The sequence below is a fragment of the Lonchura striata genome, chromosome 20 (assembly GCF_050655825.1).
Source record: "Lonchura striata isolate lonStrDom1 chromosome 20, ASM5065582v1, whole genome shotgun sequence".
In the NCBI taxonomy this organism is placed as follows: domain Eukaryota; kingdom Metazoa; phylum Chordata; class Aves; order Passeriformes; family Estrildidae; genus Lonchura; species Lonchura striata.
Genome location: NC_140722.1, coordinates 949,157 through 968,635, shown reverse-complemented (window position 1 = coordinate 968,635; position 19,479 = coordinate 949,157). Strand labels below are relative to the sequence as shown.

At 46.4% G+C, this 19,479-nt stretch overlaps 1 protein-coding gene across 4 annotated transcripts in view; it reads right to left on the bottom strand.

Moving 5' to 3' along the window:
* Positions 1-18,961, bottom strand: part of LOC110473800 (rho GTPase-activating protein 39) — a 60,471-nt gene extending 41,510 nt beyond the window's left edge. For all 4 annotated transcript variants that reach the window (XM_085557690.1, XM_021536656.2, XM_085557691.1 and 1 more), the window contains exon 1: positions 18,840-18,961. In XM_085557690.1, coding sequence (XP_085413816.1) covers positions 18,840-18,850 — 11 coding nt within the window. In that variant the 5' untranslated portion in view covers positions 18,851-18,961. The remainder of the gene's footprint in view (positions 1-18,839) is intronic.
* Between the last annotated feature and the right edge of the window lie 518 nt (positions 18,962-19,479).

Here is a 19,479-nt window from a genome sequence, read left to right as displayed (position 1 = left end):
GAGCTTGATTCAATGAGAAAGACTGAAATGTTTGACCTTGCCTTAAAATGCAGTCACATCTTTTTTAAAACTGAACATCTCTTCAATCTCACAGATATAAAATTTCACAAAATAAAGCACAATTAGTTAAAGCCCAAATTTGCCTTTGCTCTCACCATGTCATAGAAACAGGTGGGATTAACCACAGGGAGACCTTATTGTGGTCTTCAACTACTTCTCCTTCATGAGAGGATGTGGAGGGGCCAGTACCAATCTCTTCTCTCTTGTGACCAGTGACAGGACTTGAGGAAAGAACATGAAGTTGGAGGAGGTTTAGGTTGGATACCAGGAAAGTTTTTTACCGAATAGGTGGCTGAGCACTCAAACAGGCTCCCCAGGGTACCACTCACAGCACCAAGCCCATCTGAACTCAAGAAGCATTTGGACAATGCTCTCAGGCACAGGGCGGGATAACTGGGGTGTCCTATGCAGGGCCAGGAGGTTGTAGACTCAGTGACCCCAATGAGTCCCATCCAACTCAGCATATTCTATGATTCCCAAGAGTCCACAAGAAGGCAGCTCATGGCAAATAACTGCATCAGCCACCAAAGACTCTCAGCTGTTTCTTGGAGATGCTCAGGAAAAACCAACTGAGCTGCAGAAGGAGGCAGTCCTGCATGGCGCATGATGCCTCCCCAGAAAGACTCAGCCCTAGGCTGCATGTCTGGACGTACTACCTTGAACAGACTGCCCCCAAGAAACAGGGAGAGCAACAATTAAAGAAGGATGCAGTCATTCACTGGGGACATCACAATTATTCCTTGCTTTGGACAAACCTTTTGCAGGGCATATGCTCATTTCTTCAGCCTCTCCAAGGAGGTCGGAAGGATAAAGAATTCCCTGTTTTCACTGTATTTTTTTCTTTCAGTTAATGACAGTAGGCTATCAATCCAGCAGGTCAGGGAGATCAGGGAAAGTTCAATATCAAAGACAGTGATATCCAAAGCTGCAAGTTTCAAGGCTGCTAAAAAAAACCTTTCAAGTTGGTGAGGAAAGGAAGACAGGGTTGTACAGTGTCATGGTTTGATGCTAACACAATGCCAGTGCACCCATGAAAATATATTTTTTTCAAATGACTGCTGTGAGATGTGATCAGAAACAGAGCAGAGAAGGTTCAAGCTTAAAAATAAAGAAAAATAACTTTATTAACCTACAACTATAATAAAAGGAACACAGAGAATTCAGAATGCAAACCTTTTAATACATTCTTCCTCCCCCCACCAATTTCCAACAAAACACAGTGAGACAAAACCCTGGATTCCCGATCAAGTTACGACCCCTCAGATAATCAATTCTCAGTTCATCACGGGAGAGAGGAGTCTCTCTTGTACCATAGACTCCCCCAGGAAACACAATTGCAACCTCTTGTGTTCCCATGTCACACATGGCACTGCCCGGAGAAAATCTGCCAGTGTGACACTCTCCTTTCCATGTCACAGTGCTCTCACCACCGTGCACGAAGAGACTGCTCATAGAGCTTCTTTAAGGATGCTTTGCCAAGGACCAAAGAACAACAGCTTCTCATTTTGGGACAAAAGTTCCCCCCCCCATTTTCTCCTCCCACGGGGCTGAGGGTCTGGAGAACAGAGATCTTCTTCCCTGAAGACAGAGGGCATCATCACATCTTCCTCATCTTTTCTCTGTTCATTTCACTCCTGCACATGATGTCACTCCCATTCCTGTCACTCTCTTGGCTCAAGTCATCGCATCCCTCTAGAATGCAGTCTGTGTTGCAGGAGAAATTGGTTCAGTCTATGGCTATACAAGGAAAGTCCAGCCAAGGCCACTCCATCATCTCCTCCCAACTAGGATTTTTTCTTCTAACATCTCAGGTCCCAGACGGTTTCTCTTCTCTTTCAAATCGAGGAGGAGTAGTGTTTCACAAAACTTTCTTTGCCCAGAAAGGGTTAAAAGTCTCGGGCTCCCAGGACAGCTGAGATCTCACAGCAGGCTGCCAAACTCCCACGGCTGGGCACCTTCCCTCTCCTCTTCCTCCTCTGTGTGTGTACTGTACTGCCAGAACATATCAAATTTCCAGGTAGAATGGGCTCTCTCTTTCTCTCTCTCCCTCTGGGGGGCCTGCCCAGGACATCTCAGTGTTTCTCCACCCTTCTGTCCTGCAGGGGTTGACCAGGTTCCATTCCCCTCACCCCCCTTCTCTCTCTGGGGCTCCAGCCTCCCTCAGCCACAGCCACATAGCTGCCGCTCCTCCACCAAGCCTGTGGCTAGGCACAGCAGCTCTGCTCTCTTCACTGACCAGAACCAAAAAAGAGCCTTCCCATGGGAGCTCTCCGCTTTTAACCCACTATGTTCTCAGAGGCATGTCCAATGTCTTCAGTGGTCACACCAGGTGTCAATATTCAAAGCTGACCACTGATTGGTTTGACTATAATTTCACGTGAAAATTCACTTCCTTATCAACCTGTGACATACAGTTAATATCTACACCTCAGTAGAAGAAAAGTGGACTCCCCAGATGAGAGGAGACTGGTCTGGCAAAACAACTTCTTCCTCTGGAGGGATGAAACTGGAGAACTGTGACTTGTGTACACCTAGAACCAGAGCTGGGGACAGACTCATGACCCTGGTTCAAACCCATCACAGCTCTCCACAGATGCTCAGGCTCAAGTGGAACCACCCTTTTAAGCAAAAGCCCAGGTTTCACCTTTTCCAGAGCTCTTTAAAAGGTTCCAAAAAACCACACTGGTGATGGTATTTTTGACACAGTTCCAACTCAAACCAGATTCATGCAAGCATGCTAATGCACTCTGGGGTTTTAAACACCACTGAATTCAACCAGTTCCAAGAACAGTTGAACTGCAACTTTAAATACTCAGAGTTTATCTTGTTTAAATAACCAGGAGACAAGTAAAGAAATCCTGTACACCAGAGCCTGGCCCAGATCATGTCTGATTTGCACAAGGTTCTCCCTTTCACCAAGTCAGTCTGAGATAAACACTTAAGCTACTTCACATAGCTGGAGGAGTAAATATGTATCATCTGTTTGTCCTGGTTTAAAGGAAGGAGGATAAAGGAAAAAGAAAAAGAAACTGAATTAAAAAGAAAATTGAGACATGACTTTCTTATAAATGGCACAAAAGAGTGCAGTGGGTGGCTGCAGAGCTGGCAACACTAGACAGGATCTCCAGAACAAAAAAAACCCAGGAAATCTGCAGTGTCACTTCTCCCCACAATTATTTAAAATGAGCTTATTCCTTGCACTTTGCCCATGAGGAAGAAGCAGCTTCCTGGCTATGATAGGGGGAAACACAGTTATTAATAGCATAACAAGGAGCAAGTCTCAGAAGTTATGTTGCAGCCCTGGAAGATCTTGGCTGGTTCATGAAAACGTGTTGCCATGGTAGTAATTGCTATACATGGTAACAGTGAACAGTGGGGTGAGAACAATACATTTCTCGATTTTGTGCCCAAAACAAGTTCCTTTTGTTTTCTCCCACCAAAACCCACATATTTATTAGCTTGTGTTCAGTCCAAAACTGAGCTTTTCACTTTCAACAGTGGAAAGGAAAATAGCAAAAAAGAGACTGTCATGGTTTGACACTGGCACAATGCCAGCACCCCCATGAAAATGAAACCTCTCAATTGAATGCTGTGAAATGCGATCAAGAACAGAGCAAAAGCAGGCCCAAGCTTAATAATAAGGGAAAAAACTTTATTAAGCTACTACTACTATACTACTATAAAAGAAAAAAAGAAAGGAAAAAAACCACACAAAATTCAAAATGAAAACCTTCCAAAGCATTCCTCCTCCCACCACCCGACTCCAACAAACCACAGCAAGACACAACCTGGACCCCAATCAGGTTTCCACCTTCCAGACAATCGATACTCAGTCCATCGAGGGAGAAAGAGTCTCTCCTGTGCCACAGACCCCCCAAGAACCACAGCTCCACATCCTGTGTTTCCATGTCACACATGGCACCGCCCGGAGAAAAAACGTTTGCCATGGTGGCCCTCTCCTTTCCATGCACAATGCTCTCATCAGCAATGCATGGATGGACAGACTGCTCTTAGGATTTTTCCTTTCAAGGATGCCCTGCCAAGAGGGGAAAAACAACAGTTCAGTTTTTCATTCTTGGGACCACAGTCCCCCCCAATTCCCCCTGGGGCGGAGGGTACAAGAACAGAGATCTTCTCTTCTTCTCTGAAGACAGGGGGCACCACCACAAACCTCCCCAACTTTTCTCTGTTTGCTCCATTCCTGTCTTTTCTCAGCTGCTGAAGCAGGTCTCTTGGCTCACCAGCATCCTCCTAAAATACAGTCTCTCTCTTGGAGGAGAAAATTGGTTCAGTCTGTGGCTACCAAGAAAAAGTCCAGCCAAAAAGCCACTCTATCATCTCCTCCCACCTAGAATTTCTCCTTCCAACATCCCAGGGTCCAAGCTGTCTCTCTTCCTCTCTTTCAAACCGAGGAGGAGTAAAATTTCACAAAGCTTTCATTTCTCAAGGAAGGGTTAAAAGTCCCGACTCCCAGGGATGGCTCACTGCCCGGGCTCTGGCTCCCACAGGTGGCTGGGCACCTTGCGGCCCGCCCCCCCCCTGCTCTTCTCCTTCCCTGCTGCGTACTGCTGACAAAACCGCCGCTGTCTCTTTCTCTCTCTAGAGAGAGAAACTCTGGGGGGGAATGGAGACATCCCAGATTTCTCCACCCTTCCATTTGCAGAGGGCCAGACCCGGTTCCAGTCCCTCCACCCTTGGGCCTGCCTCGGAAGGCCACATGGCTTTTCCCCTCCCCCACCCAGCTCGTTGCAGGGCAGTGAAGAGCCTGCACTGCACCCTGACTGGAACCAAAAAGAGCGAGTTCTCCTGGGAATTCTGCTTTTAGCCACTCTGTGTTCTCAGAGGTGTGCCCACCTTCAATTGGTCAATACCCAAATTGACCTTTTCCTTCCAAGAAAATTCTTTTTCCGTGTCAAACCATGACAGAGACAAATTCAGGAAGACATTAAAGCAGGCACCACTCTCTGTCCTTCTGCAATGGCATGGTTGATGGATTGGGGCAGAAACTGGACCACATTCAACTTCACTTTTTATTTGATATCCATCTAGACAGTCTTCATCTGCCAAACACTATGTACCCAATACACAGTATTTGCTACTGATAAAAAAAAAAACAAGAGCAAATAACTGAAGAGGCACTTAAAGCAAGGCCTCTTCCAAGACGGGATGACCTGACGTTCAATATCCAACATGGCAGCAGAACACAATGATGCTGTGCTATTCTGTCCTTTGCTTTCCTCTTCACAGTTCCCAGCCTCCTCTTCCCTTCCTGTAGCCCTGCCAAGCACTGAGCATGTAGAAAGTGCTGATACTTTCCAGAACCATATGTTACCCTCAACTCATTCCTGAATTTCAGTGCTCAGAATTTCTTCCCTCATTTGCTCTTCCCCAGCCACTACTTTCATCCCCATTTCTAGATCAGGTACACTGTGAGCAGCAGAGATCCCAGTCTGGCTTCCCCAGGACTTCCCTCCCCTGTAAAGTCTGACCATCTACTCCTCATCTTTGCAGCCCACTCTTTTAACCATTTATTCACCCATGATGGACTTTTCCTTGATATCCTGTGCTGAAACATTTCACTGAGGTCCATGAGCCCACTCCACTTGATCAGCCCTGCCATGTACTTGGAAATAACTTCCAAGTACCAGTGGAGTCACATAGCTGAGTTTTGGTCTACAAAAGCCATATTAGCTCTTCCCCAACATGTCACACCCATTTATGTTCCCACTTACTACTGGTTTCTGGAAACATTGAAGTGTAAGACATGCACTTTTGATAAAACCAAGTGCCCCTTCCATTCTGCCTACAGGTGAGACACTCAAGGAGGTTTGTTAAGCAAAACATATAAGCCTGGTCATGCCCTTTCTCCATCTTCCTCCTCATTGCTCAAGAACCCACACACGTATTACAGATGCTAAAGGCAGATGGCTAGCTGTTCTTCCTAGTAACTATTTCAGTCTGACTGTAAGTTTACCCAAATACTTTTTCAACCTGATGATGCCTTTTGTATCCACGACCCTCAAGAACACTGAAATCAGAAGTTGATCACAGACTGTGTAAAATAAACAGCCTTCCTCCCATCTGCTATAAACCAATCTCCTTCAGGTTTCACCAAGTGCCTATAGTTCTACGGCCACAAGACTTGGTCGAAAAAAAATCAACTTATCCATAGAAAGGGGAAGCACTGTCCCCAAATTTTAAAAGGGTAGAAAGGAGGACCCTGCGAACTACCAGCCTGTCAGTCTCACCCCTGTGCCTGGGAAGATGATGAAACAGACACTCCTGGAAGCTCTGCTAAGGACATGGACATGATTCAAGACGCCAGCACAGCTTTACCAAGGGCAAGTCCTCCCTGACCAACCCAGTGGCCTTGCACAATGGCATAGCTCAATAGACAAGGGAAGGGACAGAGATGTCATTTATATGGACTTCCATAAAGCCTTTGACACAGATCCCCACTACATCCTGCTCTCTAAACTGGAGAGAAATGTACTTGATGAGTGGACTGTTAGATGGATAAGAAAGTGGTTGGACAGTTGCATCCAGAGAGTAGTGCTCAATAGCTCAGAGTCCCAATGGACATTCATGAAAAGTGGGGTCCCTCAGGGGTCCGTACTGGGACCAGTGTTGTACATGAAGGGAACAAGTGTACCCTCAGCAGGTTTGCAGATGACACACCTGAAGGACAGGGCCATCCAGAGGGACCTGGACAAGCTTGAGAAGTGGCCCATGAGAATCTCCTGAGGTTTAACAAGGACAGATGTTGGTGCTGCACCTGGGCTGGGTATCAGTCCCAGTACTGATCCAGACTAGGGCAGGAACAGATCGAGGGCAGCCCTGATGAGAATGATTTGGGGGTGCTGGTGGATGAGAGGCTGCACACGTCCAGCCGTGTGTGCTGGCACCCAGAAACCAACCATGTCCTGGGTTGCATCAAAGGAAGTGTGGGCAGCAGGTCAAGGGAGGGGATTCTGCCCCTCTAGTCCCCTCAGGTGGGGGTCCCACCTGCATCCAGTGCTGCATCCAGCTCTGGAGTCCTCAGTGCCAGACAGACATGAACCTGGTGGAGCCAGTCCAGAGGAGCCCACCAGGTAGTTCAGGGGGATGGAGCAACTCTCTTAGGAGGAAAGGCTGAAAGAATTGGGCTTGTTCAGCCTGGAAAATAGGAGGCTTAGGGGTGGCATAATTGCAGCCTTCCAGTTCCTAAGGGGTGCTTACAAGAAAGATGGACAGGAACTTTTTACAAGAGCATGTAGTGACAGGACAAAGAGGAATGGATTCAAACTGAGAGTAGGTTTAGATTAGGTACTTCTTTGCTGTGAGGGTGGTGAGGCACTGGAATGGGCTTGCCCAGAATAATCATGGATGCCTGTTCCCTGAATTGTTCAAGGTCAGGCTGAATGGAGCTCTGAGCAATCTAGCCTGGAGAAAGATCTCCTTGTACATGGCAGGGGGTTGGAAGTAGGTAATCTTTAAGATCCTTTCCAACCCAAACCATTCTCTGATTCTATTACCTTCATGACTTTGCATACTTTGATCTTGCTATGGAAGACTTTTTCAAACCAAGGAATCACAAATTTTACATTCTCTCCTCATAAGGCAGTTGCTCTGTCCTTTAGTTATTTTAATTATCTTCACTGCAGCCTCTCTTAACACCACTGTCCTTCTCACAATGCAGACATCAGAACAGCATGCAGCCTCCAAGACATGAACAAAGTGTTAAAGAGGGTCAAATTGATGCCCTCTGCTTCAGTATTAACTCCCTTGCTGATGGTGACCAAAACTGATTGGTTTCTTTGGCAAACAGAACTGATGATTTTAGAGAACTGTCAATGACTCCAAGCTCCTTCTCAAGCTATAACCACTAGTTCCAGGCTGAGTATCAAACAGGTCCAGTACAGGTAATTTTTCCCTTTTCACCATGTTTTCCTACACTAAAGCTTATCTGTCACATATCAGTCCACTTCCTCAGTTCTGTGAAGTTCTTATGGATTTCCTCATCCTCAGTGAGCTATTCAACCCACTGAAGAAACTGAGGATGCTTTGCAAATCTGGGAATGTCCCTGCGCCCCTCTATACCTGAGGTTACCCATAAGGTGCAAAACACTCCCAGAACCAGTTTCTCGAGCCTTACTGCTGAGTTCCCCAGGCTGAAAAATGACCAGTAAGCCCTACCCTTTGCAGTCAATGCTTTCACCAGCTCTTGGTCCATAACAAGACCCTTACTCCACGACGACTCTTTCCTCAAAGCCTTTGGCAGAGAACCTTGACAAAGGCTGTTTGAAAACACAGACACATGAAGCCCAGTGGTCCTGCCCCCAGAATGCTCATCAACCTCCAGCAGGTCAGTGAGACAGAGGCAGGGCTTGCCTTTACAATAGCCTTTCTAACACTGCTCCAAGCAGCTGTGCTCGGCCACGCCTTCAGCAAACTTGTTCTTCATTGCAGAGACTTAGGCACAGGGGTCAGACCCAACAGTCCATGGAACCCTGAATACTCTTCACAGCCCTTCCCTAGCAGTGCACCTGGACAAATACTGAGCCACTTCCCCAATTTCCTCAAGACTCTCAACTTTTTAAAATACTATTGCATTTGCCACCACCAATTTATGTGATACCAAGGTCACTTTAGTAGCAGGATACACATGAAAGTATCTCAGCAATTTCAGATTTAGGATCCTTTGGCACCCTTGAGTAAATGCTATCTGTTCCTTAGTTTCTTGTCAGTTCCTCTATTTGCTCTAAAGCTATTTCTACTGATGTACCATGTGAGACAACTTGTCCTACAGTTCTTCTGTAGGAAGCCTGAAGTTTGCAAAGCTCCTCCACAGGAGTCAAGATGGCCAAAAATGGTTTAGATTTTTTTTTGTGATAGCTTATTTTCTGTGCCTCTCACACTTTGATCTCTTCTGCTTCCAGTTTCCAAAAGGCTTCAATGCATTTCAAAATTAATCATACCTGGCAAATTCACTCCTTGAAAGTCTTAATCTGGCCCACCTTATTTTGATTTTACATGCAATCTGCTGAAATAGATAGGTTTTTTGGTCTTCTTGCTGGGATACAACTTCCCCTTTTTGGTAAGCCTGCTTCTCATTCCACTGTCCTTCTTTCCTCTTCTTTCCCTTTTTTTGTGTCTTTCTTTAAAAGACCAAACAAAAAAGTCTGATCTGTTCTTGGTGGAGGTACCCACTCCTTCTAAGCTGGTAATAGAACCACTAAATATTTTCCATGCCACCTCTGTTCCTATCAACTCCTCTATAACCAAGGAACAGATCTCAGGGTTCTTACAAGACAACAGACAGCCCCTTTTTAGCAGACTTAGGAGTAAACACCAGCTCTAGATTGAGGCAAAATCTCATTTATTTTATTTTTATGCTGTCAGTCATAAAGATCCCATCATAACCCCAGGTTTTGCATTTTTATGACTATTCAGCACATATGTACTGAGTTTTCACAGGTAACTGCACAGTCACAGTTTCCAGATGCCCAAAATTAGATACTTTTCCAGTTGGAAACATATTACACAAACAAAGTACCTCCTGAGGCACCCACCACATGAGAGGTAGAGGGGTCAAGGCTTCACCTTCCCAGGAGGAATACAAGATGACATCAAAGGGCAGAAAATACTCCAGGAGAGCAGCACCCTGCAAGAGCATTTCCCTTCCAAGGAACTGCCACAGCTTGGACCTTGTCCCTTGTTTATTTTCAGCACTATTGAGCATAGAACTGTAGCCAAGGTTGAGGCCAGCAGGACCTTGGCAGGAGATGTGCAAGAGACAAAAAGCTGTGTCCAATGGCTAACAAACTGCAAAACAAGTTTAGTCAGCAACAGGTTTTAATCTAAAAAATAAAAGCATCATGGATCAATTATTGCCTGAAGCACAGTGAAAGTGAGGATTACATCTCTCAGCTGTTCATTCCTTTTCCCATCTTCTCTCACAGCTTAGCAAGGTGTGAAGTTCAAAGATGAAGCCCAATCTTGTCCTGCATCTTGAGCAGCACAAAGACCTCTGCTACAACAGAGCTGCACCCAAGAAGGGGCAGGCTGAATGCCCTTGGTAGCAGCACCCAGTTTTCACAGTCAGCCACCCCAGTACTGCTTTGTGTCCATGGGCCCACATACTGCCTGTCCTAATGACAGGCCACACTCCCCAGAGGGTCAACAGAGCAGTCCAAGCTCTAGCACAGACACATCTCACTGTTAAAGCTCTTCATGTCACAGTTCATATTTGCCTTTCCCAGGACAAACAGCCACACCATTCAGCAGGGTTTACAGCTACAGATCTATAGGCAAAGCAGTACAGATTCTTACCATATGAAACAGACCCAAAATGGTAATTTCTGGAGAATATTGTTAATTCATCTAAAGTCCCTCAAATCTCTGCAGCCCGTAATACCTCTGGATTTAAGCCAGGTCCAGCCAGAATTTGAAGGACAAGAAAGCTGCACTGCTGGCAGTTCCATGACAAATTTGTCTGTTCTCTGACCACCCGCATGCTCTTTCTTGAAGAAATAACTACCGTTGCAAACAGCACAGGCTTGAGCAAAGCAATAGGAATTAACTGCCTGCCCTCCTCTGCCTGCACCAAGGGCACACCATGTGCAGGTCCTGGAGGCCCAACTCCACTTTGAAGCTGGTGCCATGTGCCCTGGCAAGACCAGGGTAACAGAGCCCTCTGGGCCAGCTGCAGTGGCTATTTTATTTCTCATCCAGAGTACAAGATGTACCTTATATCAGGAGACACCTTAAAATAGAAAATTTTGCTACTCCCCAGTGAGACTCCACAGCAGCTCAAAATCAACAACTTTGGAGCTCAGCTCACCACCTGAGCCATCCAGGCCAGAGCACAACAACTACTGAAAGATGTTCGTTTTTGCATTTCCAGCTGAACTCCAGGTAGTTTCACTAAACTATTTGGTGATCACCATGCTCTTTTCACTCTTTCCCATCTGAAGTCTTTGCGTCCTGCCCCAGGGAAAGTGGGATAGACAAAGCAGCCTAAGGTGAAACTTCCCTGTAGCCCAAAGCAAGTACAACTTCACTGAACACCAGGTACCCAAAAAGCTTCTTCATGTACCTGTCACAGCTCAATAGCAGCTTTGCTTATCTAAAGAGAAAATAGTGAGTGATTTCATCCCTCCAAGACCAAATAAAGTTTAAGCATAAAATTGCTCAGCTATTAGAGCTCTGGATGGCTATCGGGGAGGCATCATTGGACACTGAGAGGTCACCTTCCTAGGGAAGGGTTATGGGGAGACAGAAAGATTGAAATCATTGACATGCCCCTCACTGCCAACTCATACAGCCTTCCCTGTTTCAAGAACAAGAGCAATCCAAAGAATTGTCACCATTAAAGGAAGTTCTGCCCACAGTATTTCTCTGCCAGCCTTCCTCTTGTTTAGAATTCAAGGCTGAAGTCACTTCAACAGCACTACATTCAAAGCTGGCTCAGCAGACCATGGAGAGGGAACAGGATTATAACATCATGGCACAATGGCACACTGGCACATTAAAATCAGAGTGGATGATTCAGTGATGTGTTCTCCATTACTCCTTCCCACTCCTTCCCCATCCCCAGCACCCATCACATGAGGCCAGTAGAGCTCCTCAAATCCTTCACAGGGATAACTCACCCTGCTAACTAACAGCAGATGGTTTTCTCTTGCTTTAGTGAACTCAAGCACTCTGGTAACAAAGACTCAGAACCAGAAAAAAAGTAAGGCGGCAGTGCACAGCTTCACCTCCACACCATCACTGTCTTTTTTATTTTTTCTGCTTATTGCCATCCCAAAACAGACTTCTACTTTGGAATTCTCTAGAATCTTAAACCTGTGTTTTAGACTAATTTCAAATTACAGCTTTAGTGTATTTAGGCTGGATTGTCATACCATCACCAGACATTTCCTCAGCAGCTTCTAAGCCCACTGTACAAAAAGCAGCATATTTGCTTCTCACCATTATTTTCAGAGATTTTAAAACTAATTTTATGAGAATTAGAGTAGATCATTCAGGAGCAAGCTCCCTAAGGAGTTTCCAAGCCAAAACTGCAATTCAAAAGCCATTAGTACTCTAACTCAGGCCAGCAGATAAGAGCCCAAGGGCAGCACCAACTGAAGCACAAAGTTGCCCTTTAAGCCCCAATGCTGCTTCCTTCACACTCTTTTTACAGGGCTGATTAAATACACTCAGTCATATCCCACCCAGACTATTCACTGTATGACAGGGGCATACATTGCTAACATAATATACCTCTACCTTACAACGTGCTAAGCAACTGTCCTCAGACCTACATTAAACGCTCCTCCTTGTGCCAGCTGCATTCTAAGCTCTGCACCTCAGCTCACAGCCATTTCACCATCTCTCTTTGCTTCACTTCATGTCGATCGATGATGATCAAGAACACATAAAACACTTGGAGCTTCTCCTCTCACTGTAGCTTAGAGCAATACTTGGAAGGTCTAATAAAAAAAAATCCCAAACATAACTACTGGATCCAGGGAGCCAGGAAGAGCTAAACAATGTGGTTGATGCACCCTTGGATAGCTGTAGATATCAAAGAACTAAAATGTACACAAGGAAGAAACGGGTACAGGACCAGAAGATGACCAAATATGGCATTTATCACTTTACAGGAAACTGACCATGTTGAAACCAACAGCTGAATCTTGGGTTACTATTTAAACACCTACTTGGAAGACTCAGTGCCTAGATTACAATAGGACCACCCACAGCTTATTCCATGTCTGGAAACAACCCTGCACTTGATATTTTCCACATGGCACCAACAGCATACAGGGACAAGCCCAGAGCAGGTAAGACTACGCAGTGTGGTACAACTGTAACAGCAGATGAGCGGGGGGGGTGAGAAGCAGGTTGGAGCAGTTGAGGTGGCCAGAACCAGCAGGCAGGTTGGAGTTCCAACAGAATGTGGGTCAGCCACTCCAGCCAGTGCAGAGGAACCTTTTCAAGCAAGACTACACAGCACAGCTCATACACTGCATTCTCTGGGCCTATATTTAATTATTCAGCTATAAAGTCTCCTGTAAGTTTTTCTCTGATTTTCATTTCTGAGTAAAAATAACCTGACCCCTGGCTGCTTGTACACAACATATTGCACTGCCTCAGTCAGAAAAACCCAAGAAAGCTGAACTCCACATGGTTAAAGCAGATTTGCTGATCTCAGTCTCAGGTCCTCAGGCAGCATTGTGCAGGGATTTTCTTGGTATCACTAGTGATGGAGACAGTAAGCCTCTTTGTTTATTTTTTCCCAGATGAATGATACAAGCAAAGGATAACACAAAAAAAACAGACCTACAGAACAAAGAGACTGTCCCTGCTACAGTGCACCTGGCCCTGGGCCACGAGTTCATGATGTCCACAATGATACAAAATCCTACTACATTAGTCTTATCTGCCTCACTTAACAGGTTTCTAGGCAAAAAGCAGCAACCTTGCTTGCTCAGGTAGGAAGCAGCCCCATCTATCACAGCAAAGTGCCTTATGGCAGTGTCCCACACCTGCAAAATTCCACACAAGTGAACCCAGCACAGGTTTGTGTGGGGGACCATTACTGCTTGGCTTGTTCGATTTTGGTAGATCATAAACCCTGCAGCTAAGAAAAAGGTTGGTTAGAGAGGCCCAGGACTGCTCTGCTTCAAGTCGAGACAGGAACACATAGCAACTCTGGGGAGCACTGGTTGCTCCCTGTTCATCTTCATTTCATCTGTGTTGAAGTACTTGCCACTGAGGAACGCAAAGCATACCAAAAGATTGGTTCAGAGAGCTGGGCACAAGCAGAATACAAGAGGGGTAAGAAAATACACCCTCCTTAGAGAACCAGACTTCTATTTGCCTCTGGTGGCTGATGAAGATGTCAGCAAACAATTTTATTAAGACCTTTTTATTTCAGAAATTCTAGCACTCTGCAGCATAGAGCCCTTGCTGGAATTTCATACAAGACCTAAAGTACAATGAGACAAAAGAGCCTAAAAAATAATAAACTCAGCATCTCCGGCACTTTAGTCTTTCAGTGTGTTTTTTTCAGGAAGAATTTTCTAAAGCTGACATCGTCTACCTCAAAACCCCTCTTTTTGCCTGAAGCACATAACAAGGGGAGGCCATGTCTCCTTGCCATGCCAATACTCGCCTGGGAATCACAGACTCCTTTCCCTCTCCCATGCTTCACTGCAAGCAAACAGTCTTGATCTCCAGCACTCTAAGTTTTCCAAATATCTCTTGGCTGTGTGAGTTGCATAACCAAAAAATGGCAGCTGACAACGCACAAAGAAAAAAGCTTGGGAGAGTAGCTGGAAGACAGCTGACACCAGCTACACTGGAATTTACTGGGCTACACTCAACTGGAAATATAAAACACTTAATCCATACAGCAGTAACCTCAAACCCTCGGAACCATAATTAGGATGAGAGAATATATACCATATAATGGTATTTCCATTATCCCATGAGATAAAAGACCAAGCACAAAAGAATTTTCTTTTGACCTACAGTGTCTCTTCCAGATGTATGAACCAGACAGACCTCATGGCTGCTGCTTTAGTTAATACTTTCCTGCCACACCAAGAACTGATTGTTTTAAAAAACTATCCAAAGCAGATTACTCTTCCTCATGAAAAGCATAAAACCCATCAAACAGACAGCTTGCTTCAATAGATACTCACGACTGAGCTACTAAAAAGCACAAGAAATTATTTGTTCATTAAAGCTGTCTTTCCTATGCAGGAACAGCCTTTCTTGGCAAAGGCAGGTATTAACATTAAATACGTAATAATGACAGCAGAACTCAGGAAGCTCCTATGAATCCAGCTAAAACCAAATCCCAGTGCCTAGTCCGGAATTTCTTTTTATTCCAGATAAGAGGGACTTCCTGAACTATTTGAATCTGCCTGTGGGGCTTTTTATAGAAATGCAAACATCACAACAAGGCACAAATAATTGCACTCCACTTGGGAAGGACTGATGGAGCCTAAATGGAGCAATTCAGTTTCTGACCTATCTATTTGCTGAAAGCTTGCAAGCATCTCCTAATTGCATCATCCACTGAGAAAGCCATTTGAGGAGTACAGCAGGAACAAAAACATTGGAAAAGGAGACAACAAGAAGGAGGAAACAGTCCTTTCCTTTGAACTTCTGATTAGTTTCCATCAAAAGACTCTGATTAGGCTAAAGGCGTTTCCTAAAGACTCGGCTTTATCTGCATAGGCAAACATTGGAAGGCTTGACTGCCCTTTGGAGCTAGCTCTGGGCCATGCTGATAGAAGCACCTTAAAAAGGTTTTGCAGTGATGGTAGACAGGACAACCACCTTGTCCTCTACAGTACCTCTTCTGCTTCTGCCAGAAGAGCTACTGAAGGAAAAGAAACTCCTGGATTCACTTAAAGCCCGTCACCCCTAAAATATTTCATTCCGAGGAAACTTCCCAGGTAAGCTTACCAGCTCAGCAGCATGTTTAGAGGAGAGGTGACAACAGGAGCAAGCATATGGCAGAGGTCAGGCTTACTGATAACTTCTCCCACCTGCACTTATTTCTACTGATTTTGCAGAGCTAACAGAGACTTTTACTATCCCAGTTTATTTATTGCCAAGTGAACTACCAGAATCCAGCCCATCCAGGAAAAGGCTAATTCAGCAGACAAGAGTGGGATGACCTGCTGAGGGGCATGGGCTTGTCCTGCAGTCCAAGTTAGCTACAGAGAAGATGCTTATTCACAGCCTTATTAAGCCAGCTAAGAAGAGGCTAAACCAGAACAGGGCACATGAACCCAGTTCAGAGGATGTGGAGGGCTCTGCATGGCACAACAGTAAGAGGCTCGGATGCTCTGCCAAAACCAGAAGACTTCTCTGCTGCAAAGTCACAGCTGAATTCAGACACAAAGAGCCCATCAGCAGCTCCAGGGCAGGGTGACGAAGTGTCCAAGTTTTCATTCACTCCTAAATTAAAGTTGCTAAAAAACATGGAAACTGGTATTCATGCAAACTCAAATTAAAGCCTGAATTAATTAAGAATGACAAACTATACTAAAATGACTCAAGACTCAATAACAAAATTAAGAGTCCTCATTGTAATCACAACAAAACACATTACATTTTGTATTAATCAAATTAAAACAGCCAACCAGAACAGCGGGTTTCCTGTTTCCTGCACACTTAGTACCATTCCCAGTCCTTCCACCCAGTTAACATGACTTCAGCAACCTCAGTAGTTCTGGGTAGGCTGGAAGATCACCCTCTGCACCCATCCTGAGGCTGTTTAACTCAAACAGCCAAAAACATGCTACTAAAACAGCAAGTCCAACCTTAAAAGCTTTCTTCTCCATAAGTAAAATAGTAACCCAAGCAGTATCATTACTAAAGCATTTACCCATCAGGAAATACAGATATGACATGCATGATTCAAAAAAAGGATTAATGAACATGAATATTTATTAAATTGGCACTGTCAGCGGAAAAAATCAAACCATCCTCATGGGCCAAAAAGTCAGAATCCTACAGCTGTTTATGCATTGTTACTTTTAATTGCAGAAGTAATTCCATTAATGCTGATTTTGTGTATCTTAAAGCTCTTCCCACAGTCCCTCAACAATGCTAATAATTCTTCCTCCATGGCTCTCAGGAGAAAAAAATCCCTTGGTCCCTGGTTTACAAAACTTTACTCGTTTGTTATCAGGCAGTTACCCCAATCCTGTGAAGGCAGCCTCAAAAGAATGGCAGAACAGGTTTTAAAAATGCCTCAAAGCTCAGACACTAATAGAGTGAAATCCACAAGATGTTCTTACCCCATAGGCACCTCACTACAGGAATTCCAGGCTCTCCTTTCATCTTTGTACTACACATTACATTTTTCTAGAAAGTAAGTCAGTTGAATGGGAGGCACTTTTTTGTGCCCCTAAAGCAGGGCAGCACTCGGTAAGCCCTGTTCTGCATGGCATATTATGCATGCATGTCTCCCATGAGGATTTCTGCTGCAAATCCAGTCAGGGTCAGGCTGAAGGCAGACTTTTGCATCACAAGGATAACCGTAAAAATCTCTGTTACAAAATGCACCGAACCTGTGGACTGAGATCTCACTGTAGCTTATGTTCACCCAGCTAAGGCCAAGATATCTGTTTCAGCTAGGCAAACTTGTTGTGAATACAGAAGTCATGTGAACTATCTGAACAAAATTGTGGCTTCCAAATCTGCACTCCTATAATCCACTGTGATCTCAGCTCCAAATAGCCTCTATTCAACTGATAGGAAGAGTTGTCTCATCAACCCAACAAAAAAGAAATTCAAAAGCACTAAAGAGACAGCGAGGGATACACAGGTAAAACACAGTAAAATCCAGGACAAGAAGCTCCGTACTCATCTGCACTAGCTAGTGGAAGGATACCCTCAAATCTACACAATTTTGTCAGGCTTTAGAATTTACCCCAAATGAGGAATCTACAACCTTGATCTCCAAGCATCTTTGGCTGTCACAAGCGCAGAGGCAGCTGCTGTGAGTTGCTGTTCCTGGCAAGATGTGAGAATGTGACTGTGTTCATCATTTTGCTCTGTCTGAATTCTGGTATTCTAGAGCCACTCTCAATGGGATTTGCTATCCCATCCCAAGATGCTCCTGGTCTGCTGCAGGAGATGCAGAAGTAAAAAGAAATAAAACAACTTCAAATGCAAGAGCAATTAAAAATTATTTCAAACACTTGCATCACCAATGAGGCACTGAGCAAAAGGCCAATGCAGCTCTCCCCCAGCCAACAAGAATGTGAGAAGCCAGCTGAAATCTGGTACCCCTGGAGAGTCGCACTGCAGGAATTTTAAATCGGTCATGTATTTACCCTAGGATGAAAAAAAACACCGGCAAACCAGCACAACAGCAAGTAGCATCACCAACAGCAAGGATAGTGCTTCTCCTAGGCTCTGCACTTTCCTCGTGGCAGAAACAAACTTAATTTAACCACTTCTGGCCGACGATCCCAGGCACAGAGGGAACAGGAAGAGTTCTCCTTCAACAGGGTTATTCATTGGACCCGTAAAATCCGCCTGCGTTTGTCGGAAGCCGGATGCAGCCTGGGAAACTGGCCTGGCTACCTAGCCCTCCATTTTCACTGCCAACAGGTGATCTTGTCTCCCTACTCACTTCCAGGAGAGGACAGAACCCTCTCCTGGCCACAGTGCAACAGCCACACCCGACAGTATTTTCAATGTCATTCCATAAAAGCGCTTATTTTTTAAGCGAAAGAGAGAAAGTTACGGGGCACCCAGCCCAGCGCCACCGAGCCTGGGCTGGAACGGGCACAAAACCATGGTGTGGTCCCGACGAGCCGCCCGTCTTCGAGGGCGCCGACAGAATCCGGCCGCAGCCTCCGAGGAGGCGCCGGGGCCAAGGTGTAGGGAGGATTCGAGTCAGGGCCGGGCCGGCCCCGCTCGGCCGAGCTCACGGCCGCCCGCCTTGCTCGGAGGCAGCAAATAGCCCAGTCCCGGCCCCAAGCGGAGGCCCCGGCGAGAGCTCGAGCAATGCGAGAAGGAGGTCCCACCACAGACAGCCCAGCGCGACGGGAAGTGGCCCGGGACCACCGCCTCGCACGAGTCTAACCGCTCGGCACGGCTCGGCTCAGCACGGCTGCATTTCACCTGCCGCGTCGGCTTGCCCGGCCCCGCGTCCACCCGAGCCGGGAGTGGCTCCCAGCCCCCAGCCCCGGCCCAGGCCCACTGCCCAGGGAAGTGGCAACGCCTCTCTCCCCTCTCCCGGCGCTCAACAGGTGCGTGGTGGTCGCACTCACCTCTCCGCCATGGCCGCTCTGCGTGCGAGCGGGGCAGGATGTGAAACCCGATCCCAGCCCCGCCCGGGGGCGGTGCGGCCCGACCCGGGACCCCCGGCCGCTCCCCGGGTCCCTCTGCCGGGGGCTGCTGCACTGGGACAGAGCGGGCCGGGGCTGGTCGGGACTGACGAGGCCGGCGTTAGTGGCGAAGCCCTGGGTCGAGGGCAGGCTCTGGTAGCGGGTGCGGCCTTTGTCGAATCCGACCGAGTCCGCCGAGCTCCGGCGTCGCGGAGCTCCGGCTCGAGGAGTGGAAACGAGAGTGGAAGCGGAGCCGGGACATCTGTTTTGGAGCCGCGGAAGCCTTATTTGAGTAACAAGTCAATGCCAAAAGTCAGCGGTCGTGACCCCTTTTGTGAGGAAAGCCGTGGTCTGGCAGGTCACATCTTGCTCTCGGGGACCTTATGGCAGCGCTGTAGTTGTGGGCCCCAGATGCGGCCTGTGCGCGCCGCTGGATTACAGCTGTACCGGTGAACCTTGTCTGACGCTGCCTCCCCCTGCCCTGGGCACATGACGCTTTATTGGTTCTGCTCTGCCCTCTGGTACTCCTGGCATCCTTCAAGAGTGTGGATGGAAAGTGGCAGGGGAGACTTGAACCAGTGTG